Genomic DNA, 21704 nt, shown 5'->3' on the forward strand with positions numbered 1-21704 from the left:
GTTCTTAATATATTCTTGGGATTAATCACTAGTGGTGTAATTGCTCATGTTTATGGCTACATCTATCTATGGCTCCTCTCTAGAAGAAACTATAAAAAGACTATCTTTGTGATTCACTAATTATGACAACCACACAAATGAAGTATTCCCTCCGATTCATATTACTTGACTCTAATATTGATGTATCTAGAACTAAAATGTGTCTAGATCCATTCATATTAGAGTCAATTAATATGAATTGGAGGAAGTAGCAATTTGCTAGAACACCTACTGCCTTGAGTTACTCCACTTCACTTCATCTTATTTTACTTTATTGAACTATATTTTTCTTGTATTAGTTTTACTCATCGCATTTTTGTAGCACTTGTAGTTTTATAGTAGAAACCTCTTCACACACACACACACACCATATCTCCTAGCTTTGCATAGAAGACCACATAGTTGGGTTATAGGGTTTTAGAAAATAGATAGTTTACCTTCAGTTCCTCGTGGATTCGACACTCGAATACTTATCGAATTGTACTACGGCACTTGGAGGTTATCAAACTCATGCTTATATCAGAAAAGCACTGACTTACGCTTGAATAGTACAACCCATTAGTTTAGTTGAGGAACCAACTTTAGTCTCAACTTGTCTTCTTTTTCAATGAACACGGCGACAAGATAGACTCTAAGGCACTCCCTCCGATCCGTCTCGTGAAACTTGTTGGAGATTTTACTAAACTAGAATGTATCTACTACTAAATAGTATTTAGATACATCCGATTTTTGACAAATTTAAGACAACTTTCGTAGATACGCATGGAAAATTAAAATAGAAACATGATCCATAGACCATACATGTTCATAAGAAAACATCAATTCTTAAGTACATTCACCAAATAATGGAATATATTGTTCACATTCACACAAAATATACTGCTCCGATGGGCACAAAATATAAGCAACACCATGAAAGAGACGCAATACAACTTAAAGTGCTGCAAAGGGAGATGTAGCCGCCTACGACAAGTTCCAACCATTTATCATTTTGCATTTAGTTGACTCATAGCCACATGCATAAGACAACTCTGAGCACTCCATGCGATTTCGAACAAGGCATTCATGGAAAAGGACGTGTTATATTATAGCACATTCGTCATATAATCATTAATTTCTGACTGCAAATCAAGAAAACAAATTAACTATAGCGCCCACAACAACAACAAATAACTTCATATAGATGCCATCTAACCAACATCAGGCGAGTTGCATCAGATGAATTAAGGACTATTGACCAGCCTAGTCCCCTGAAATGTTTCATATATTACCTTCAAATTCTCCTAGATGCATGTTCTGACCACTAGATTATGCATTGTAATCTTGGAAAAAGTTACCACAGAATATTAAATTAACTGTGGTTGTTCTTTAATCAAATATTATTTCTAGAGTGTTGAACATTTAAAAGCAAAAAAGTTCACCTGATGTAGAGCTTCTCCTTGGAGTACAAGGATCTAAGGAACTCATCAACTCTATTAAGATAGCAGACCATGTGTCATAGAACTACGAACTTCATAGAACCTCCCTCGGAACCTCGAGCACGTGTGTCTTTTTCTCTAGCCTTTTCTTCGACATCAAGAGTATCAATGAGATGCATGACATAAATTTCTTGTCTCTTGTGTTTCAGAGATGTAGCGAAATTTCTTCATGAAGGATGAAGTTTGGCAATGATGTCTGGAGCAATGAACTTGTCTGGTAACACACACGCAAACTGCTCAAGTTCCTTGGCAATGGACTATATATCTTGAGCCTGCTCAACAACGGATCGCTCATCAGTCATCTAGTCATATTATTTCCCCATGACATATGATTCACTACCCGCATTCGAGACCCCAAACATGCATGGCCTCGAGCGCATCCCATATATCATTTCTCGTAGTGATGATAAATATAAGCCAACAACATTCTCACCAAGAACACTAACAATAACACCCCTCAAAAGAGTGCCGGATTGCTGAAAAGCTTTCTCCTCGAGTGGAGTAAGCCCTCATATAAGATTGCCTTTAATTGCATCAAATCATCTCATGGTTGTGAGACAGAGAATTGTTTTGGCACGCCATGTTTTAAAATTCACACCCTCGAATAGTGTTGGCCTCATAGATGCAGAAAAGCTAACAAGGGAAAATTTCCTATAATAAGGTTTTTGGATTTTTGGAAATATAAGCAATTTTTCGGATAAGTTATCCAGAAAAACAGTAGATAGAACATGGCTAGAAGTAAAGGAAAGAAACTAGACCTGCCATCGGAAATTCAATTTGGCACCCGGTGCATATGCTTCCTATACCAAGAAAATATATTTTGAAGTGTCAAAAATTTTTGACAAAAAATTCTACATGTACACCTCTACAATATATGTGTGGTCGTCAAGTTTCGAGAAAAAACAGATACTTTTTGTGTTCTATATAAAAAAGAGAAAATTTATGTTATGACAAGCTTTGCTTTTAGCACCAAATTTTATCTTTTTTACACATGCCACAAGACAAGTCGAATTTTCATGAAACAAGTTTGTGGGCGTGTAGCACATGAAGATGTACGGGCGATTTTTTTTTGTTTCAATTTTTTGATGTTTCAAAATGTATCTAAGATGCATTTCAAAATAAAAGGATCATATGATCCCACGTGCCAAAACACCACTCCCTGCCATGTCATCTAACATATAGTGCGATATTATAAATTCTAGACATGATACTAGAACTAGAAATTGCATCATGATCTCAACTAGGAGAAATATGATAACATACAGGACACAGAAGAAGAACCGTTTGCATTTCTGGTGTTTTCTCCCATGTCGTCGTAGAGACTACTGATGCCGGGGAAGATATCATTGTCGGGGAAGTCAGTACTCGCGAAGAGTGCTCCCCAAAAATGTTATCGCCGCTCTCCAGTACAGGATCACAAGATGCGGGGTTTCGGAGGTCTACTGTACCGACTCGTGGTAAGCTCTGCAACCAGGAGAATGTGGCATTTGTGTTTTCATGGTACTGAACTTTTGTCCCACCCCTTGTCATGCATGAATGGGCAAATTGGGCCTTTAGGATTTTCAGAAATTATGGACTAAATTAAATAAGTTAGGACTGAATTAGAAAAAATTCCAACACTTCTCGGATATAAGTGGGGTCAGACCATATCCCTACGGTACACGGACCTACACCCATTTCATCCCACGGCACCCACGATGACCACGACGTAAAGGCACACATCTCGTCAAACGTGGGACCGAATATGTTCTTATCATAGCACGTGCTGAAATATATGCATCTTGGTGAAAGTGATTTAGTTTCGCTTCAGCCAAATATATTATCGGTTAACTGGCCTAACAGAAAACAAAATAAAATGCCCAGTAGCCGAGAGGAGGTACGTATTTTTCTTCATGAAAATGATGTTGAAACCCCGGTCTCTGGATGCGTCATAAGCATGCAACTGAATATGTTCTCATCATAGTAGGTATCAACCTTTGTGATTTTTAGATATTGTGACCTAAATTAAATGAGTTGGAACTATATTAGTAAAAATTCCAACACTTCTTGGATATAAGTAGGGTCAGACTATATCTCTACGGTACAGGGACCTGACCTGCACCCCTTTCATCCCACGGCACGTACTCATGATGACCACGTGTGAAGGCACACATCTCGTCAAGCATGCGACCGAATATGTTCTTATCATAGCATGTGCTGAAATATATGTATCTTGGTCAAAGTGATTTAGTTTCACTTCAGGCAAACAAATAATTGGTCAATTTGCCAAACGGAAAACAAAATAAAATGACCAGTGGCCAAGAGGAGGTATGTATTTTTCTTCCCGAAAATGATGTTGAAACCCCGGTCTCTGGATGCGCCACGAGCATGCAGCCAAATATGTTCTCATCAGACTAGGCACTCAAATATATACATCTTGGTCAAAAAAAATAGTTGGACTTCACAGCCAAAAAAAAAATCGGTCAATTGAGATAACTGAAAACCAAATGGCCAGTGGATGAGAGCAGGTATGTCAGTTAATTATGTAAAAAAAATGTGAGTTAATTAAGCGAGAAGTACCTACAATTATTGTCCTTTATTATTATTAAGCCATGTTGACGTACGCGACCATACAAGTCTCATCTCAAGTTAGCGCGCAATATATACACGCAACTCATTGCTCAATTTGCAGGTGTCGTAGCGCATTCAGCGTAGAGTTGTTGTTTCAATGGCGTTGATTGTTTTGTTTGGTACATTCGTGTTAGCAGCCACGGGAGTTCATGCCGCCGGTCAGGAAGGTATAGACTCTTAACCCGAAGTGCCTACATCCAAGTATACAACACTGAAAATCTGCAACACATGTTGATGTTTTCATCACGGACTGAAATAGCCGGCTTTTGATCGATATTCTAACTGATCTTTTCATCCTGGTTGTGTCGACAATCAGGTTTTCTGAGCATCGACTGCGGGTTGGACGCCGCACTCAGCGGCCGCCTGGACTCGAACACAAAGATCACCTATGTCTCCGACGGTCCCTACGTCGACGGCGGGGAGAACCACGGGATTGCCAACGATCTAGTGAGCAGCACTGGCGTTGAGGTCTCTCGACGAACGCTTAGGAGCTTCCCTTCCGGGTTGCGGAACTGCTACACGCTCCCCACCAAGAGCGGTGACAAATACCTGGTCCGGATGGAGTTCTTCCACGGGAACTACGACGCCGAGCCGTCGGTGCGGTTCGACCTGCACCTGGGAACCAACCACTGGGACACAGTCATGATCCAGACGTCGACGGTCAACTACTACTCCGAGGCGGTCTTCGTCGCGTGGGCTAGCTGGGTGCCTGTGTGTCTGGTGAACAAAGCCACCGGTACACCGTTTGTCACCACGGTGGAGCTCCGGCCACTGGGAGCCTCGCTTTACCCGAGCGTCACAATCAACGCGTCCATGTCCACGTATGACAGGACAAATTTGGGGGCGGACACATTTAGCCGGTATGTTTAAAGTTTTATGATACTGCTGAATTGTGATATTTATTTCTTCGGTTTTGTTAATTCTTAGCTGAATCTCGGACTTTCGCATTGTGTTGTGATATTTATGCATATGAGTCTGCAACTGAAATTTTAGTGCATGGGCACCGTTTGCAACCAAAAATATGCTCCCATGCCGTTAGATTGCTTGCAACAAGAAAATGATATAAACCATAGGATTACTTTGTGTTTTTGCTAGTTATGAGCTAGCTGCAACACGGTGTTACAACTGAAATTCAATAATGCCATCTGACTGGAAATAGGGTTAGTTCTCAGTTGATAGAGAATTAATGCTCAATTGTGAGGGTAGATCTAAATCGAGAAAAAAGGAAACTGGAGCACTTCCATGCTCTAATGCCAAATTTGTATCACAAATTTAAATATTACATATATTTTCCTATTTCTGTCTCTAAAATGAATAAAGAGAGAGAAGGCCAATTTTCTATGTCATTTTATCCAGCAGCCAGACTTTTTTTTTTTGATAAAAGGAATATGTTAATATCAGAAGATTTCAAATACACCCAATCTCTACAACAACGCAATACTCTAATAGAATTACGGATGCACACAACTAAAAAAAATAAACTAAGAAATAAAAATGCCGCAACAATATTGCAGTCTTAGCAACAACAGTACAACAACCACGAAAATAACACTTGAAATTCAGACTAATCATGAAAGCCACCACCGGAGCATTGTCGTTGTCGGGACCCGTGGTGACGAGCCGGGGTATAGGACTGTGAAACAGGCCAGACAGTGTCCATAGAATCAAACAAAAGTGAGCAGTCACCCTAAGAGGCACCCAATCAATCTTATCGGACATCTTTGGCTACAATATCTGGGACAGGGTTTCGTAAGTCTGCTCCCCAAAATGGCTAGCATGTGGTAATCGGGATGGGGAAGTATGAAAACATCACGGCAAACGGGCAAGCATGCATATACGCATTCACAGCGTACACACTGATTTATTGTACGAGGCAAAGAAGTTCTCTATCATCAAAATATGAGCTAAATTGATTCACCAAACGTGATGCACACACGTTGCGTTGCATGGTGTGGTGACCTAGACGTTGAAGGATTTTGACAATTGAAGCTCATTTTATTCGATATATAACAAAATACATTTGTCTCTCTTTTTATTCTGACCATATATATTATAATAAAAAATCCATAAGCTTCAAGAATTGCATGTACATGGAGGTACATAAAAAATAGGTTTAAAGTGATCAAACCCACAATAATATGAGAAAGAAGGGGAATATTGGGGTAAATCCCACGATTAAGGTTTTCGTCATTCTTCATTTTCTTATCATCGTTCTTGTGTTGATATTAGATTTGACGAAACTGTATATCCAAGAGAAATCACCTTAATCTACATTTTAACAACTCCTTAACAACTTACTATAAGAAAAAATTAGCTCGCTATAGAGGTAAGATTGATTTTATCAGAGTACTTAAACTTCGTGAAAAACTACGAAAACGTTTGCCCATACGAAGGACATAATGATGCATGTTTTGTATAACAATCATATACTACCACGACTCTAGTGAGTCAAAGAAATTCCAGAGATACAACAAAGCTGTACAAAACAAGATTCTATTAGTTATCATTCATATTTTTGGTACTTCATTCAAATAATACATAGAAGAAACAATCCTATACAATTATAAAACATGGGTGAGTAAAAAAAGAAGCTCTAGTGATCACTTTCTTTATAGCCATATAGGTAGGATTTTTATTTTAGTGTTGCTCATATGGATCAATCATGAATGTTAACACTTTGAAACATTAAACAGAGAACACCGCAAAACATGAATTTCATTTAATTCAAACCTCTTCCAAAGCCTATGCCTCTTGTAAGCAAACAATATTTTTTTAGAAAATAGGATAGCTAGAAGAAGTCAAATAGATAGTTAATTGGCACTTAAAAATTAACAATATATGGAAAGGAAAATATAAAGTATTAACAAAAACGTATATACATCCCGCCTGATAATTGCTAGTCCCATAGGATTCAATACTCCAGATATCATGTAAGGCAAACTTAGGAATAAAAGTAAGATTGTTCTCAAGATATATACTTTCTCCTATCAAGCGGGTCTAGGAGGGTTAAAATTTCATAATTGGATTCTAGATCATGACCATCATCACTAGTAATAGTGGCAAATCACACATCGTTAATGGAGGAAATTGCATCAAATATATAATTATTCATATGATTAGCAACTTAATCCAAATTCCCGTTCTCTTTAAAGAAAGATTAATATCAATAGTGTAGCAAACATTATAGGTTTATCACCAAAATAAGACTTGCTATTATTCTAAAAGTTGGTCCTAAAAATATTGTAATTTCATAGGAGGTTTTTTTTGTTTTAAATTCACATTTTTTATCACAAGTAATTTGTAGAATATAAAAGAAAACCATCATCCAAGATAGTATCGATACCAATAATTATATATATCCATTTATCATAAGATGGACCAAAAAAGTCTTCTTTATCAAAAATTTCATCATAAAATTCACTGCAAAGCTGAAATCACAGAGGGTGTCGGAGAGGCGGTTCAGGTTGGTGCAGAACGTGATCGACATCTCTCCATGGACGAGATTATGAAACTCCTACTTGGCGTAGACGATATGCTAGAGGCAGTTGTCGATGTAGAGGTCCTTTATGGAGCTCCAAACGTGATATGCGGTGTTGGTGGGCTGCCTGATGATGTTGAGTTCATCCTGGGAAACAGTAGTATAGAGCCAGGAGAAGATGCACTGGTCGATCTGAGTTCAGGGGGATGTCGGTCGCCATGATCTCCATGTTCAAGGATTCGTCGTTGTGCTTGAGGATTCCGATCTTGCGAAAGATCACCATGAATTGCGTATGGCATGTAGCGTATGTGGAGTCCTTGATATCGAGTATGACATGTACATGGTTGGATGTGGGGAGCATATGGATACCATCATGGAGGTAAAGGACACGTGTGGAGTGGTGAAGGGATTGTTGTCAGCGCCACCGATTAGGGGGGGAGGGGGGGAGAAGGGGCTGACTCCATGGGAGTAGAGAGGGCGAAAAGTGTGTGGACAGATTTAAGATTGAAAGACAACTGGTACCATGAAGGAGGGAACAAGAGAGTTGGGCAACGCAATTATATCCTTCACATTGCAGTATACGTACACACATGTACTTTTTTTTCGAACCATGCAGAAGAGCTGCATGTGCATATTAAGAAGGAAAGGCCATCAAGATGGCAAAGTACACGAAAAATACGGAAGGATTAAACGACCTCTACCAAGACTACCTAGCCCAAAAATAGACAAACAAAGCAAAAGGAACCGCAAAAAAAATAAACAACACAAACGAATGACCTCCACCACGAGCTGTTTCTATAAGCTAGAAAATTGCAACTACCAATGCCTGGATGTGTTTGTAGTGGTTGATAAAATACCATGAAAAGACCTGTAGCATACCGCAACTGATCCAAGATGAGACGGACGTCCCTTGCAAACTCCATTGTAGTGTACGACTTGTTTTGCCTAAAAGAACTCCAGAGTAAAGCGACCCTTGCTAGCTGTCGCCCATAACCTAGCTTCTGATTGAATTTGATCCAAGATCTGGGCCAAAGGTTTGTAATCATTTTCGAAAACCTAACCGTTTCTTTCCCGCCATATTGACTAGGATACAAGCATGACTATGGTGTTGAATTTATTCTTGACGGTATTTTGAAGGTGGGCTGACCCACCAAGATCTGAGACTTAGATTGGTGATCGTACAGCTTGGGTAAATCCAGCCCATCTTAGGATTGAATTCCAAATGCTATTGATCACGGCACAGCCAACGAAAAGGTGTGGTGGATCTTCTTCGGTAGTGTTGCAGAAAACACATTTATCATTGTGAGGAAGTCCTCTTTTTGCCACTCTGTTTGCAATCCAAACTCTCTCTCTCTCTGATGAAAAGCCAAGCCGAGATTTTGCAGTGAAGTGGCGCCCAAGACCTCCAGAATTTTTCGGCTAAGCCGCACTGAGTTGCGGAAGCATAGTGTGCCATGTAAACTGATTTGGATGCGAAATATCCTTTTGCGTCCCATGTCCAGGTCCACACATCTTCCAAGTTTTGGTTTAGTTGAATCTCGGCCTGTCCTTCCCAAATGTCAACTACCTGAAGAAAGCTCTGAATATTAATAGGTTTCTTAATGTTATCAATACATACTATGTTAGCAACCGCTTCCGCAACTTTCCTTCTCGCCTTGGTTAGTGGGTTTATCAAATGATATATATCAGGTGCAATGTCCTCAATGGTTTTGCCACTTATCCAATTATATGTCCAGAATAAGCTCCTTTGCTATTTCCTACGACCATGTGTGTAACAGCGTTAACGAGGTTTCTGTCATCTTCTCTTCTTCCATTGGAGTGGCCACAGACCACCAGGATTTGAAATCTCCAACACGCATGTTCCACGCCCAGCGCACCCGCATGGCCATACTCATGTGTTCAAGGTTGAAAATGCCCAACCCACCATTGGATTTTGGGTGGCATACAACCTTCCAGTTAACTAGACAATGCCGACCTTTAAATGTGTTCGTGCCCTTCCATAGGAAGGTTTTTCGGATTTTTTTGATTGCCTTCAGAACCCACAGGGGCGGATCCAAAGACATCAAGTGAAATATGACCATGGCGCTCAACACGGATTACACTAAAATTAATCTCCCACTTTGAGTGAGCATGTGTGTTCTCCACATAGCCAATATGCTTCTGATCTTATCTAGAAGGGCTTGAAAATCTTCTTTTCTTGCTTTTCTAAAATGAAGAGGAAGCCCAAGGTATGTTATGGGCATGTTAGTGATTTGACAATTCAGAACCTCGCTGATTATCTTGATCACTCCCTCTTCATAATATATCGGGGATATCGAGCTTTTGCCTAGATTGCATTTCAAGCCTAATGCTTCACCAAATATATCCAACAAGGATATTACAGCAGCTCTGTCCACACCCAAGGTTTTGAGGAACATGATCATGTCGTCCTCATAAACTTAAAGCCTTGTGGGGCGTCTTGCACCCTCGGGAAGGGAGTAAGCACTTTGTTTTCTTCGACCTTGGTGAATAGAAGAGTGAGAGTCACCATTACAAAAATAAATAGCATATGACATAAAGCGTCTCCCTGTCTTAAACCCCTTGCGTGCCAGATTTTGGTGCCTGGGATTCCGTTGAGCAAGATGCTTGTGGATGCAGATGACAGAAGCATGACCATCCAATTGATCCATCAACGACCGAAACCCTTATGCTGCAGGATTTCTAGATTGTGTCGAAGGCCTTAGCTATGTCTAGCTTTAGGATCATGCTATCCTTAGGAATTTAATTGATTCTTTTCCTAGTTTAAAACTATCATGGATGGCCCTTCCTTTCATGAAAGCGCCTTGATTCTTTCCAGCTAGTTTTGATAGAGTTCTAAACATCTTAAGCCCTAGCTCTACCCTAGATCATGTTACAAAGGGAAACATGTCACATGATTAGGGTGGACAGTTGGGTAGGATTGCAACAACAAACTTGGTGATTGGCTTTCTAAACTACGATGCTCTGTTCACTCTCTATTGATCAGTAGGTAGAATTCTATAATATTTTTTTGAACTACTCCAAATTTTATTCAAACTTTGAACTATGGAATTTGTATTCAGTACACATGTATGTAAATCTTCTAAAAATATATTTTGAGATGCGCGCTAGGCATCAGCTGGCTGATGCATCAGTCGGTTTGAAAGTTGACCTGAAGCGTGTTCGGTTCGACGCGAGATGTCGCTTTTGGAATCCATTATGCGGAGTCATTCTTTCGGACGCTACGGTAGACATGCTATGCTACCCCATGTTTCTTTTCCAAACCCGTGCTATTGATTCATTGTCTGGACTAGTGCAAGTCAAATCAAAGAGGCTCACGTGTTGGTATCGATCACATGACATATTCGCAAGCGCAGGGCAGGTGGGGCATATGCATGCCTGTAAGCATTGCATGTTGGTGCTTATTAGGTGATGGTAAGTCGTCCAAGTTGAATCTTTCTCACTCAATAAGATGAGAATGACACGTAAAACCCAATCAATATGATCCTATCAAAATCATTCAAAATAATCTTACACATTTTTAACACTCCCTTGTCACAAAAAATGTATACCTGTCCAACAAATTATATTTTCTCCACGGTCATGTCAAATCATTCAAAATAGTTTTAAAACATTTAAACATCCCCGTGTAACAAAAATGTTTTGTTTATCCAACAAATTTTAATTTTCTTCCCTATTTTGTCAAAACCATTCAAAATAGTAGTACAACATTTTTAACATGTACATGTAAAAAAGGTTAAGTGCAACCAACGAAATCTTAGTTTTCTATGAAAGCTGCAAAAAACTTAAGAAGTATAGCAAAAAAATGTTGTAACAATTTGAACACCTTAGCATAGCAAAAAGTAATAGCGTGTGCAACAAATCCGCATTTTGCAAGAAAAACATCAGTAAAAATGTGTCATGTTTGCTACAAAAGAAACCAACATATCCCACACATTTGGCTCAAGGATCCAACATTATTGAAACATATTTACAACATTCGATAAACTCTCTAGCGTACATGTAGAATAACAAATGTAACATGTTACATGTGGATACACAATTATAAATAAAACAGTTAGTAGCAAATCACAACACCGTATGTAACATAAAAAAAACCAACAAATTAACCTGTATAGTTGACTATGGAGGAACTTTTTTTTTCGATAAAGACTATGGAGGAACTGCTATGATCGATTCAAGCTTGCTAGCCACAAAGCAGCTAGGCCGGAGACCCGCTTGAGCAAGGCTAGAACTGGATGTGAGCCCGCCCATTATCTTTGGATTGCTCTCCTTTTCTCTTTTGTTTGTGTGTGCATGAGTTTATCCATTCATATTTTGTATGTGTGTGTGAGCTAAGTGAGCTGAGTGTATTTGTTTAAAGTCATGCATTATACACCATAATAATCACACCAGCTAAGCTACTACTAGTAACTAGCTAGCTGAGAAAGCGCTAGCAACTAGTACTACTAGATAGGTGAGATAAAAAAATGATTGGCCGTAGTGGGGAAGAAATCTAGCAGCGATGTGTTATTGATAGCGGTAATTTTGTGCACAACACCGAGAAGAGTACGGAGACTCATACTCGGGTGGGCTGAGAGCTATCAGCAGCTCATTACCACCAGGCTATGCCTTGGTTCATAGATAGGTGAGATAGAGAGAGATCGCTACGTACATTAGCTAGCTACTTCCACCGCAACGAGTGCTACACGGAGCATGAGACCAAACGTACGATTGTTAAATATGGAGTATATGTTCTGGATCAATCGGGTAGCACTAGAGACAAGGGAAGGTCCCGCTGGGTGAGTGGACCGTGGGCCGGCGGTTTGATGCGAGTAGGCATGTCCATCTAAGTGCGACACGGGACAGAAACAATGCCATGTGGAACCGGCTGATGATTTAGTCGGTTGATCAATAGAGTTTTCCTTTCTCAAAAGTTAAAATTTCCCGTGTCGACAAACTTTGTGAAACTTGAAATGTGTAGGAGCCCAAATGCTAAAATCTCTCTAGAACATGTGCGTGGAACTTATGTGTGACCCTTTAATGGAATGTTTGCACATATATCTTGGAGAACAATGGATAGTACATATATATTAATTAGACACTCACCCACTAAATTTTGCGGTGGTGTTGTCAGACCTACTTCTGTCTATTCTCAATGATGGACTGCCCTTTTTCATGAAGGTTTCCCGATGATCCATACGACCGATATTGGATACCGTTGAGCCCCAACCCTTCGTGGAAAAACCTTTCCACCCAAGATACCATTGCCCAGAAGGATCAGGGAAGCTTCGCGGTGCCCAGCCGCATTCTTCAGACAGCCATTACTACCGCCGGCAATGGCACGGTGCTAAATGTTTTCCTGCAGAAAGGGTACAGCCCGTCGTTGATGTTCAGATTGTTCCTCCACTTCACCGACTTTCAGAAGAGCCAGTTGCGGCAATTCGACGTCTACATCAATAATGAAAAGATTGAGACCTATAGCCCCAAATATATGGCCGCTTCTAGTGTGCAGAATCCTGGCTGGTCCAGCATCGCCGATGGCAACCTTAATATCACTCTTGCAGCCACCAATGTCTCCGTGTTGCCCCCCATGATCAGTGCATTCGAGTTATACAAACTCATTCCTAACATCACTTCAAGAACGTTCTCCAACGATTGTGAGTTGTCTCCCCTTTCTCTATACCTCATAGTTAGTTTCTCTATTCTGTTCTGGTAACTTAGGAGCTCAAATAACTTTTTTTACAGATATATAACATAGTATTAAGCTCGGTCGCCTCACGGTTTTATGTTATACACATAAATTAAGTACTAGTACAAACCTGAATATTCGAGTTAGTTGTTCTAGTTAGTTTCCATATTATGTATGTTCTAGTCAATTAGCTATATAATATGACCAACCACTGAACACACTCCTTTATTTCCAAATTCTTTTTTATCATAAATATTTTGCGAAGCCATTTACATATGTATTTGTATTTTCTTGTTTCTCTCATGCTGATGGCATTTCGATATAGAATGTTATTGCACTGTACAAATACCTTTTGTCAACTCAGTAAAAAGATCAGCTTTTATAACAATTCTAGAGGTGCAACTGTGCATCGGTATTATAGTACTAAGCAGTAAGCACAAACTATTCTCGTGTGGAGCAAAGACAAAGGTAGAGAGAGTAGAAAATATGAAAGGGACTGATGGTGGGGAAACGTATCACGTGAAAATGTGCTAGTTCTGCAAATCAGAAAATTTCCATCCGAGCCGTTGGATTAGCTACGAATGGTCAGATGATTTGCCATTCCATATTCACCGTGCATTTAGCCATGTTTTCCTCCTTCTCTGTACGACTTCCCCTCTTGGAGAGCACCTTCCTATGTCGCCTCAACCTTTGCTCCCGGCGAATCTGGACAACGAAAAAGAACTCTCTGTTCTGTTTGTCTCGTCATCGTCGCGGGTGAACGGCCATGAGGATAATTTCGTGTGCTTCACCCCTGAGGTTCCGTGCTCCGTTGGCCGTAGGCAGTGCATCCTCTCATAAAATATGCACAGCTGTTGCGGTGGCCTGCCGGTGATGCGGAATGCATTGGCTCGCACGGTGTAGGCAAACAGGAAGAGCAAAACAGGCCACCACATTTGTGCTATCAATGTAGGCGCTAATCGCAGCGCCAGTGGCGAGGGCACCTCCGCGTGCGCGCATAGGCAAACCTGCAGACGCAAAACACATTGGGGCCTTGTCACTGCTCCGCATGCTGTCAAGGTGTTTGATGAAATGGCGCTATAGGGTTGTCTCAATGCAAAAAGTTGATCCCACCACGTCACTTAAGGTTGAATTGCGCACAGAGTTTAACTATAGTATGGTGGTGAGCTTAAGTTTTGTAATGCGTGTTAAAGTGTCAGAGTTTTGTGGTCTTTTTTTGTGGATGCAGTTGGCCTGACGAACCTCTTGAAACTACATATTTGCATTCTATGGTCCAACAGTTCTTTCTCTCGAGTACGGCCAAATAGTTTTTTTTTCCTCACCACTCCCTCCTTTTCACTTTTTCATGGTAGTCGACGCAATGATGGCCATCAAATACGAGTATGGAGTAAAGAAAAACTGGAATGGTGATCCATGTTTTCTAGGCAACTATGCATGGAATGGCGTGAAATGTAGCAACTCAGCTGACAACCCTACGAGGATAATATCTCTGTGAGTGCTGAATATTATGTTGATGGTCTTTCATGTTGCATGTCCAAATATGTACTCTGTCTTATTTTCGATGTTAACTTTCGTGCAGGGATCTGTCAAACAGTAACTTAACTGGATCGATATCTAATAATTTCGCATTGCTCACAGAACTCCAATTACTGTAAGTATATCAGATAATGAGGATGCCTATGTTTATGGTACATATACAAAACTGAGACAAAAAAATGTTAAAAGACCTTTTCATACACACATGATTCCACACCATAGCACTTTATCTTGCTAGATGATTAGTGGAATGTGGGGTGGTGCATAAAGGGCATCATACATGCCTTCCATGTTATTTCTCGATTATCCACAATATCTGATATTTACATTTGACATGACTGGGTATCCCTCTTACATGTAGGCTGTAGTCATTAGTTAAGTACACCAATATGATCCACTTGAGTTTGCTTCTATCTGAATAGATTTTGCTGCATTTGTTATAATGCTATAAATTATTGCTGCGTGTCTAAAACTGCATGTCACTTTCTGCAGCGATTTGTCTGGCAATAGTTTGAATGGCCCAATTCCGTATACCCTCTGTAAAAAGAATGGTGGACCACTCGTTTTCAGGTTTGGGTCTTCTTCATCAGGTTTCTTTATTTATTATAAACATGCATTAGAATTGTACTTTAAAGATTTTTTTCCTATATCATTTTTAGGCACCTGATTGTTTAAGATTATTTTTTGTAGAAAATTGTTTGATGTAACTTCACTATTTCAGATCTGAATCTGGCGAAGATATGTGCAATATAACAATGAGTCCGCCTCCATCAAAAAATAGAAAAATTATCGTGTCTATTTCAGTTGTGGTTCCCCTGGTTGTAGTGGTTGTACTTGTTCTTTCATGTTTGATCTGGAGAGGAAAGAGAAAGCCCAAAAGTGAGTATGCTCCTCTCTTTTAATAACTTGTAATTACATCCATTGGTTATTAAGCTTTACTCTATATATCTGTTGCTTCTGTATATAACTGACATTTGTTCAACAGTCTCTGTGCAAGATCCTCATATAGAGTTCGAGCTTCAGAGTGCTCCATTAAGTATAAAAGGTCATGGGAATCACCTCCAAAGTACTGAGAATCGTCAATTCACATACAAGGAGCTGGAAAAGTTTACTAATAAGTTTGAACGGTTCCTTGGAAAAGGAGGTTTTGGGCTCGTGTATTACGGTCGATTGGAAGACGATAGTGAGGTTGCCGTCAAGATGCGTTCTGAATCATCGTCGCATGGGCTTGATGAGTTCTTAGCCGAGGTACTTTCTCCATTGTTTAATAAAATTGTAGTTTGAAAAGTAAGTTTGGTGAGTCGTTATGAGTTTACATGCATATTAATAAATTTTCCTTTTGTCCTTTGTCTCACTAAATTACATAGGTTAATAGCTTGACAAAGGTGCATCACAGGAATCTAGTTTCTTTGGTTGGTTGCTGCTGGGAAAAAGATCACTTAGCGCTGGTTTATGAGTACATGTCTCAAGGCAATCTTTGGGATCATCTGAGAGGTTTGTCCATTAGAAACCTAAAGTATTTTTTATTTTATAACAAACTTTGTAGCTTTCTTTAAACTCCAATACAAACTGTACATATTGAACTTGAGATGCTATCTTGAGTGGTTTTAAGATATTTCAGTAGGCTATCTACATTTGATTCCTTTGAAATGCCTACAGTTCTCAGTAACAAGAGAGCGGCGTTTCTACCATGCAAGGGTTATACCGTGTGCATGGGCTCATATTCTCTCTCCGTTGCTATTGCATGCTGGGTGTAGAGTGCACATTCATCTCCACATATGAAATTATATTAATCCGTTTCTGAACTTGGAAACCTCCATAGCTTTTGAATATGAAATCCAACTTATGATCCGTTTGAACATTCGAGTTACTAGTAATGAGAGCTTCGAAATAAGACAGACATTGGAGATATTTTGACAAATCATAAATTTCTAAATGTGACACTTGATGAAACTTTATGAAACAAGATTTTCTTAAGCTTGTTGTGTTTTGTGGTCACATATTTTATTTTGCATGCACAAGAGAGTTTATTGTATGTGCGTGTACTATAGTGTGTCATAATGTTACATTGTGGGATAATGTGCATCGTTGTATTATAATATACTATAAAAGTTTCAAAACAGTTTATTTGGATTCATCTTTCTGAATAATAAGTTCAAAATAGTGTGTCACTAGGATTAAGTGTTTTTATTTTATCGAGGTCCATTGTCCTCCGACAAGTTTTGTGAGTATATTGTTTGATATATTCATATGATATTCTTAAATGTTTGATAATTTCAGATCCAACTTAGTAGTGTTTCAAAGTGAATCATTGTGTGTCAGTATGCTACAGACATGAGTCAGTATGGTTCAAACAGTTTCATACAGGTGTACACGAATTTGTAACAATTCTGTATCCAAAGAGACCGTATAAATGAGTTTTGTTGTGTTATTGGAAAACTATATAAATCTAGTTATATTGAATATATTTAGATAAATTTTAAATTTTGATGGTTGGAACTTAGTGAAACTTGATAGAATTTTATGAAACCATGGAAAAAGTAAGGAAGCAATGTGACATACATATAAATCTAGTTATATTGAATATATTTAAAATTTAATTTAGTTTATCGCAGAACTTTATTTTTCATTTGTACATGGAGTTTCACCAAGTTTCAGAGAGTTTCATCATTTTTAACAATTCACTTTTTAAAACTTGTCAGAATATATTCAAAATTGTTCTTGTTTCAAAGTCCTTGTCATTTGGAACACAAATATGCAGTTAGAACATGAATTAGACTACTAATTTAAAAGATAAGATATAGATAAGCTTTAGAATCCAATAAAAAAACATATGGGGGGTGGGGGGGGTGAGTGGAGAGATAGTGCTACGCTGTGGCAGAATGAACATGAAGATTTTTGCATGCGGTCACATCATAAAAATTAATTAATGTGAGCACACAATAGGATAGAGTGTGCTAGGACATAATCTCAAATGGAATGGATGGTGTCTGCGTGTACGTTATCTCCCGTGCATGCTAGAGGTGCATTCTCTTGGTAACAGCTACTCTTAGTTGCATATTGCTTCTCACCCAAAATAAAGTTCATATTTCTCGTTGGTTGATAAAGTAACACCCTTATTTCAACTAAGCTATTCAATTTCTAACGCAAAAGAGAGTAATTGAATTGCAAACAAACAAATATTGCACAGATGCGCAAACATTGACATATCATTCTTTTACAGAATGTGTGCAGTTTATTGATCACATAATTATAATGCCATTACAAATAAATTCCCGAATACCATCCGGGAAAACATTTCACCACACAGAGCGATCAGAGAACTCAGTGCACAATCTAGCTAAAAGATGTGCGTCACTGCTCATTGCACTATTAATGTGAGAAAACATACATGAACCGAAACCATTGGCCAATGGGGACTTGATAAGTTGTAGCACATATAAATTTGTTGGTACTGTTCTAACCGTTACTATGATCATATATGAAGGGATAAATGGAGATGAAACCTTAGACTGGGCAACACGCGTACGGGTTGTGCTTGAAGCTGCGCAAGGTATGATGTAATGAAAAGTTATTGTTTCCTTAAGCATATATGTTATAGCTCATTTTTTTTATTCTCACTAGTTTTCTCGGACTTGTTGTGATATGCGTAGGCCTAGATTACCTGCACAAGGGATGCAGCTTTCCAATCATTCATAGGGATGTGAAGACCGGCAATATCCTATTAGGTCAAAATCTGCGGGCGAAAGTAGCTGATTTTGGACTTTGCAAAACCTATATCAGTGAAATACAGACTCACGTATCAACTAATGCGGCTGGAACACCAGGTTACTTCGACCCAGAGTAAGTCTCTTCATGCGTATTATAACGGTTTTGCACTCTTAGCATATAATGAAAAGTAAACCAGTTCAATTTACCAGGGCAAAAAAGAGAACTGATAAATTGATGGCATTGTCTTAATCGCTTCATCCAAATTTAGTTTCTATGGGACTCATCTACTGTTTTTTAGGTACTTCCACACTGGCAGGCTCACTGAGAGCAGCGACGTTTACAGCTTTGGTGTTGTTCTACTGGAGATAGTTACTGGCGAGGCTCCGATGATGCCAGGGCATGGACACATTGTTCAGCGCGTGAAACAGAAGATCACCACTGGTAATATCAGCTCGGTTGCCGATGAGCGGCTCAGTAATAACTACGAGGTTACCTCCATGTGGAAAGTAATCGACACCGCCATGGCATGTACAGCAGATACTTCTGATCGTAGGCCAACAATGGCCACCGTGGTGGCACAGTTGAAGGACAGCCTGGCATTGGAGGAAGCTCGCGAGGATAGTGGCGTCAGGGTAAGCCCGGCAAGTGATAGTTCTACAGCCTTGATGTCCACATTTGGTCCCTCGGCTAGATGAAGCTAGGACTATAACTGGACAGGTTTTATGTCATCGTTGATGGTTCTGTAATGATTATATTTCCTGGCAGAAACAGGATGGGTATGTATTACAACGGTATATTGTTCTGTCTCTCTGAATTATCCTCGCGTTAAGGAAAACTAGTGTGTGTTTTGTGTATACAAACTGTGTTGCATTGGTTTTTCTTTTTCTAAGTGATGGTGACATTATACTAGCTTCTTCATGTACAGAGCTACTTTCCATGTTTATGTGTACGAACCTAGCTACAACTTGATTACTCTGGTTTGATGAGAATGTGGTATAGTTTAGTTTCCCCTTTCTGTCTCTCGTTGCCCCTGCATTTCATACTGCATTGCATGGCTACACCACGGGCTCCTTGTTTCTCAAATGAGAATTTTCGTTTGGAATACAAGGGGGCTTGGGGACGATGATAAAAACTGCCTAATCTACAAACAGATTGCTGATGCTGACGCACATTTTGTTTGCATCCAAGAGACAAAGCTCCAGGAGATTGATGTATTCAAAGCGAGACATTTTCTACCGCCCAAGTACACTGGTTATATATATCAACCATCGGAGGGTGCATCTGGTGGAACCATTATTGCCTGGGCTGAGAGAGAGTTTGACGTTACAGAAATTATGAAAAACAAACACCCCATGACAGTCAGAGCTAAGTCAACTGCGGACAGCACTGTTATCACTCTCACTAATGTGTATGCACCTTGTGACGCCACACAAAGGCTTAGTTTCTTCGACGATATGAGGACTGTCCACCAATCCATCAATGGGCCCTGGGTCTTGGCTGGCGATTTCAACATCTACAGATATCCTCATGAAAAGAACAACAGCAATATCTCCTGGGCTGAGATGGAAGCTTTCAACGACTGGATAAACGAGCTGGAGCTGATGGACATCGAAATCTGCAATTCTAGATACACATGGACGAACAAGAGGCGTGAACCAACACTTGTTAAGCTAGACAGGGTCCTAGTCAATATGCATTGGGGACTAGAATTCTACAACTCTGAATGCAAGACGCTGAACAGACCAACGTCTGACCACAAGCCACTCCTCTTGGACAATAACACCTCCTTGCCTAAATCAAACTAAACGCCGTTCAGAGGCTGATGGTTATGATGATTCTCTGGAGAGTATGGCACGTACATAATGAGCTAACACACGATAAGCCTGCTCCGCCGATGGCAGCCTCTAAACGCTTCCTGTGTAGCTATGTTGATGTGTTGCTCTTTATTAAACATCCTACAGCAGATGCGTGTAAAGGGAAGCAAGTGATATCATATTCGGAGAGAGTGCAGAGGCGGACGGCCCCTGGCCATGTGCCAAAACCTGTGAAGCAATGGGAAAGACCCCGCCGAGGCCGACTGAAGCTCAATGTGGACGGTAGCTATATTGCTGGAACGGGGGAGGCGGGAGCAGGTATGATTCTCCGTGGCGAAAACGGAGAGGTCATCTTCGCGGCCTGTAGGTATCTGACAAATTGTGCGTCTGCTCTGGAGGCTGAAGTGGCAGCTTGTGAGGAGGGACTGAAGCTTGCTCTGAACTGGTCGTCAGAACCCATTGATGTTGAGATGGACTGCTCTGTGGCGGTGAACATGGTTCTATCTACTGAGATGAACCGCTCCTCACTAGTCCATCTAATTAAATCCATTAAGGATGCTCTCCGAGAGAGAGAGACTAAGATTATGAAAATTGCCAGAGAGCAAAATGCAGCTGGGCATGTCATGGCGAAGCTGGGTAGGGAGGATAAAACCACACAATTCTGGCTTAGGAGCTTTCCCCCAGTTCTTAGTGATATTGTCCAACAGGAATGTAATTCTGTCATAGTTTAAGGAAATTTTTCCTCGCAAAAAAAAAATATATATATTCAGGTATGATGACCACTGGTTTGGTTGCAATGATTGATACAACTAATGAAGAATATCTTGGCAAGGGGAACCAGGAACATGGCACCTGTATCTAAACTGAATCACAGGCTACGCTCGGTTCGAGCAGCTACCAGAGCATGGCAAAAAGGAAGGAACTCACTCAAGACAATCATACATAACATAAACCATGCGGTCAGCTTCGTTGATGCCATTGAAGAGTGGAGAAGACTTTCCAATCTGGAATTTGTTATCAGGTCTTTATGTCAAAGCAAAGGTAAGACCATGGCTACCGCAGAAGCACAACACTGGAAGAGAAGGGCGAAAGTGAAGTGGTGTCAGCTGGGAGAAAACACGAAATTTTTCCACACAATGGCCACTTACAGATTCAGAAAGAACAGAATCAGATTTCTCTCGCACAATGGCAACGATTATTTCAAAGACCAGGAGAAACTAGACATAGCCACTGACTACTTCCAAGGGATTTTCACTGAATCCAGAATTTGGTCCCCAAACATCCTTTTGAGCACCTTATATGCAAGTCAGGCAGAACAACTGCAGTCCCTTGATGACAACTTCTCATGG

The 21704-nt window shown here is 40.0% G+C and overlaps 1 protein-coding gene across 1 annotated transcript; it reads left to right on the forward strand.

Annotated features, from left to right (window-relative positions):
- Positions 1–4224: 4224 nt before the first annotated feature.
- On the forward strand, positions 4225–19236 carry LOC124696956 (putative leucine-rich repeat receptor-like serine/threonine-protein kinase At2g19230). The gene is made up of 12 exons (XM_047229612.1): positions 4225–4294; positions 4444–4987; positions 12787–13262; positions 14647–14785; positions 14874–14945; positions 15323–15400; positions 15552–15709; positions 15816–16078; positions 16198–16324; positions 18318–18383; positions 18484–18673; positions 18840–19236. The coding sequence occupies exons 1-12, from the start codon at positions 4225–4227 to the stop codon at positions 19234–19236; spliced, it is 2580 nt and encodes an 859-aa protein (XP_047085568.1).
- Positions 19237–21704: the final 2468 nt, after the last annotated feature.

Source organism: Lolium rigidum, chromosome 3 (assembly GCF_022539505.1).
Source record: "Lolium rigidum isolate FL_2022 chromosome 3, APGP_CSIRO_Lrig_0.1, whole genome shotgun sequence".
Taxonomy (NCBI): Eukaryota; Viridiplantae; Streptophyta; class Magnoliopsida; order Poales; family Poaceae; genus Lolium; species Lolium rigidum.